The sequence below is a fragment of the Polyergus mexicanus genome, unplaced genomic scaffold, assembly GCF_030449975.1.
Source record: "Polyergus mexicanus isolate NDT 795.1 unplaced genomic scaffold, iyPolMexi1.0 SCAF_1, whole genome shotgun sequence".
In the NCBI taxonomy this organism is placed as follows: Eukaryota; Metazoa; Arthropoda; class Insecta; order Hymenoptera; family Formicidae; genus Polyergus; species Polyergus mexicanus.
Window position 1 is genome coordinate 3746744 of NW_027223321.1, and position 3854 is coordinate 3750597.

Genomic DNA, 3854 nt, shown 5'->3' on the forward strand with positions numbered 1-3854 from the left:
CACCCTCACCACTGTAAGCGTCGTCATCAAACTCGATATATTTCTCGAATAAAATACTCTCTTATAAAGTAGATAACGATATAATCATAGCACTGTCTTTTCTTTTTACACACTCACGTCAGTTCTTTGGAAAAAAACATTCTTCAGTCATTCTTCAAATGCAATAATATTCAATTTCTTCCTCTATTTAATCCTTCGATATAGTTATTCAGGAAATATCTGTCTTTTTATCTTTTTTAATATTGAAACATTGATTATGTAGATGAAATGATGTAGATGAATAAGCTAAAATAATTCGTGGATAGAGATAATCAACGTTGAAGAAGTTGGCTGCCCATCAAATTAAGCGTGTACACGCCGTCGATATATCTAAAGACACTGGTACATATTATTGTGATGAGGCATGTGATGATGAGGTGGCGGTAGCGGTAGCTGATGCTGAGGACGATGAACCTGGTACATCCTCTGATCGTAGCAGGATTGGTACTGCATCGGTGGACTCACGCTCTGATCGCTGTAGCAGTCATACTCCTGCCATTCTGGTGCGACAAATCGCTCCTGAGGAGAATACGGGAAGCCCGCGGTATGCTGGGGCCCGAGTCTCTTTTGGGCTGCCACCGCGCAGCTTCCGGTCGATGAGGTGATCATGTTGCCGTTCTCGCTGATGCTGACGGTGACGTTGCCGACGTTGACCGTAATCTCGCCACCCTCGGAGTTGCCCAGGGTTTGCGACAGCGCCCAGATATAATTGTGCGCGAAACGTAGCGTTTCTATCTTTGTTAATTTTGTGTCTTCGGGAAATGTCGGCAGGGCCATCCTCAGGCGTTCCAGAGCGTCATTTAGAGTGTGCATCCTGTGACGTTCGCGGTCGTTCGCCTTTATCCGCCGGTTTCTCTTCAGTCTCAGCACCTGTTCACGAAACGAAAAAAATGAAAAGATTTAATTATTTTCAGAGGAAAGATTTATTTTAAGAAAGAAAGTAGACAAATAAAATAAAGGTTTTAGAAAAATAAGTGAGATAAGATAAAGATTGCGTGGAGACAAAATTGAAGGACGTCTTGAATTTATCAATTTTTTTTTTCAGGATCTCTCAGACATTAAAATATTTACATTGCGCAAAAAAATTTTGGGAAAAATATGTTTAGATGAAAATAAATTATAATTTATAATAATAAACTTATGAATATTTACCTGCGTGGGACTTTTGCAACGAGTGTTTCGCGTTTTTTTGCGCTTCTCTTCTTTAGCCGGAGGAAAAAGGGTGTCGGTTGATACTTCGTGTTTCGGTGATTCAAAACTCACGTCAAAACCGGAATCGGAGGAGCTCGAGAGTTCGTCGAAACCTCCCTCGCTACAGAAGGAGTACTCCGACGACATCGCTCCGACTTTAGCTTGCTGCAACGCGAAGCACATTTACGGTAATTTTTTTTATACGAATCAAAGTTCTGTTATTATATGATTATACATATTAAAAAGAATAATAGAACCTTCTTCTGTTTTACGATTATTAAATAAAATTACTTTACTTTTCTACAATATCGATAAAAATTTTTATCATTTTTTTATCAAATTTTATCTAAAAAATTATGCAGAATAGATTTCTACATACCATAATTCAGTAATTCTAGATTTAAAACTTCGTCAAATATCTTGAACGTACCTTTAAACAATTCGGGGACAGAATAAATTTTCACACAACACAGAATAGAGAAACTGCACTTTTTTTAAATGACAAGAAGAAACTTTATACGATTAATAAAAATTCGTATTACGAGAGTGACGGATCGAAACGGGAAACGAGAAAATAAGAATTCACCGACGAACGGACTAGGCGGGGTACAATTTGGTACTGTGCATGTGGCAAGGGGCTCTTAGAACATATATACCGTCCCGGGGGTATTTCGCCCCCTCCACGCGAGCCCAGGGCCACCGTAAGGCTCTATGGGGCACCGAGTAGGTTCACCCCATAATCATCATAGAGGGGTACCTCTAGCGCTCTCCCCGCTTTTCTTCGTGTATGCATTAGACGCGTGCCATGGCGATGTAGCTGCCTTGTTAGAAGATTAGAGGTTTTTAGGACGATTACACCGCTTCGGGATTATCGTGTAGAAGCAGCCCCCAAATTTACAATCAATTCTTGAATACGTTTTTACCGCAATTGCGTCGCAAAATTATATCTAAGAAAAACCAAAGTTATTAAATTTTATAATAAAAATTTTGAATTAGAAATTTCTTTTTATTATTAAATTCTTAAAAGTTACAAATTATTTTATTTTTTTTTATTTTTAGGAATTATTCATACGCGAAAATCTTTTATAAAAATTAAGATTCTGTTTAACACGTGTCTTTTTATTACTAGTGCTGCAAAGAAAAAGTCAAATCAGTCTTATAAATATATAAATAATACAATATTATACTTTCTATAAAGCTTTCTTGTGTACCGTCTGCCTCTAAAGTACAACGGGTAAATCACATGCAGGCGTTTATCATATTGCAAAATATATAAAAGAGAGCGTATATGGTAGTTCCGTTTTAATAAAAAACATAATTCTTTAAATAAATAAATCTTGATATTTTTATATATTAATAAATTACACATATAACATTGAAATATTTAATAGTTTCAATATTGTATTATTTGTATAAGAAATATAATATGGAAAAGATTATAAAGTAATATGCAATTATTTTTTTTACCTACAATTTATAATATTTCTTCGAACGTTCGCAGTCATTTAACGATCGTGCACAATCTACGGCTGAAAATAAGTTGCAGATAATCTAATAAAATCAACGATGACCATATGTCGCAGTTGCTAATCAGTTGATAATACACATCGCTATAGAAACCAATCGGGTTAAACCAACATAAATTAGAAAAGAATTTTAACGAGTAATATATGAGTAAAAAAACTGTAGGAATCAATTTTTTATTGCAGTAATTACTTTATTGTTTTATAAATTTGTCATTTTTCTCTTTATTTTAATTCAAATCTGTGCGTATAAGAATCCTGAAAATGTAAGAATCTTGAAAAGAATTTAAAAAGAAAATATTATATTTCCATTATCGCTATTTTATCAAAATTGTAAAATAGGATTCAGCTAAAAATATAATATGACAAAAATTTTGATTGCGCGTATTGTGTCAGTTTGTTAACCAATTAATTATTATTGCTGTAATGTAAAAAGAAAGATGTCCAACAAATAAAATAATCAGAGTGTATCTTGTATACTTAACAGCGCGACACGAAATATCAGTTTGTAAAGGGATCAGTGATATGAAGATAGGAGTACTAATCAACGATTTGTGAGGCGTATTAGTGTCCATCGATCACAAAGTCACCAATTTTTGACACGTGGAATTTCGAAATAATTCCAGAATAACCCGCATTTTTATATTATATCTGTAAACACTTTACAAGTCTTGGTTTTCTATCGTGAATAAGATCGGCGCCTATATTGGGAACGAAAAATATCAAGAACACATGCTAGATGTTCGCACGGGGATTTGATTATCGAAGGATATTCATGTATTCCGAGTGCATTGTCAATAATTTCTTTAACCGAAACAGATCTGTTCGCCTTCCGGTGATGATTACTTAAATCTTCGACTTCTGTCATTCGCAGGTAGAAATCGCGTGCGAATAGAAGCAGTCGTCGCATATGTCACTGGGGGGACTATTGTAAATATTTCTTGTCTATTTGCACAATTCATAAAAAATGGAAAATAAGACAAGAAAAATTCGAGATAGCAAGAATGTAAGAGATAAACACCATCTAAATAATTCTTTCATTAGAATTATATTAACAGAGTTTTGAGATGTCTAATTAAAGTGCAAATACAATATGTATCA

At 34.6% G+C, this 3854-nt stretch overlaps 1 protein-coding gene across 1 annotated transcript; it reads right to left on the reverse strand.

The window, feature by feature from the left end:
* Window positions 1–337: 337 nt before the first annotated feature.
* Tap (basic helix-loop-helix neural transcription factor TAP) lies at window positions 338–1380 on the reverse strand. The gene is made up of 2 exons (XM_070293511.1): window positions 1192–1380; window positions 338–909 (listed from the first exon to the last, which is right to left on the reverse strand). Exons 1-2 carry the CDS (start codon window positions 1375–1377, stop codon window positions 370–372), a joined length of 726 nt encoding a protein of 241 aa, XP_070149612.1. The 5' UTR covers window positions 1378–1380; the 3' UTR covers window positions 338–369.
* Window positions 1381–3854: the final 2474 nt, after the last annotated feature.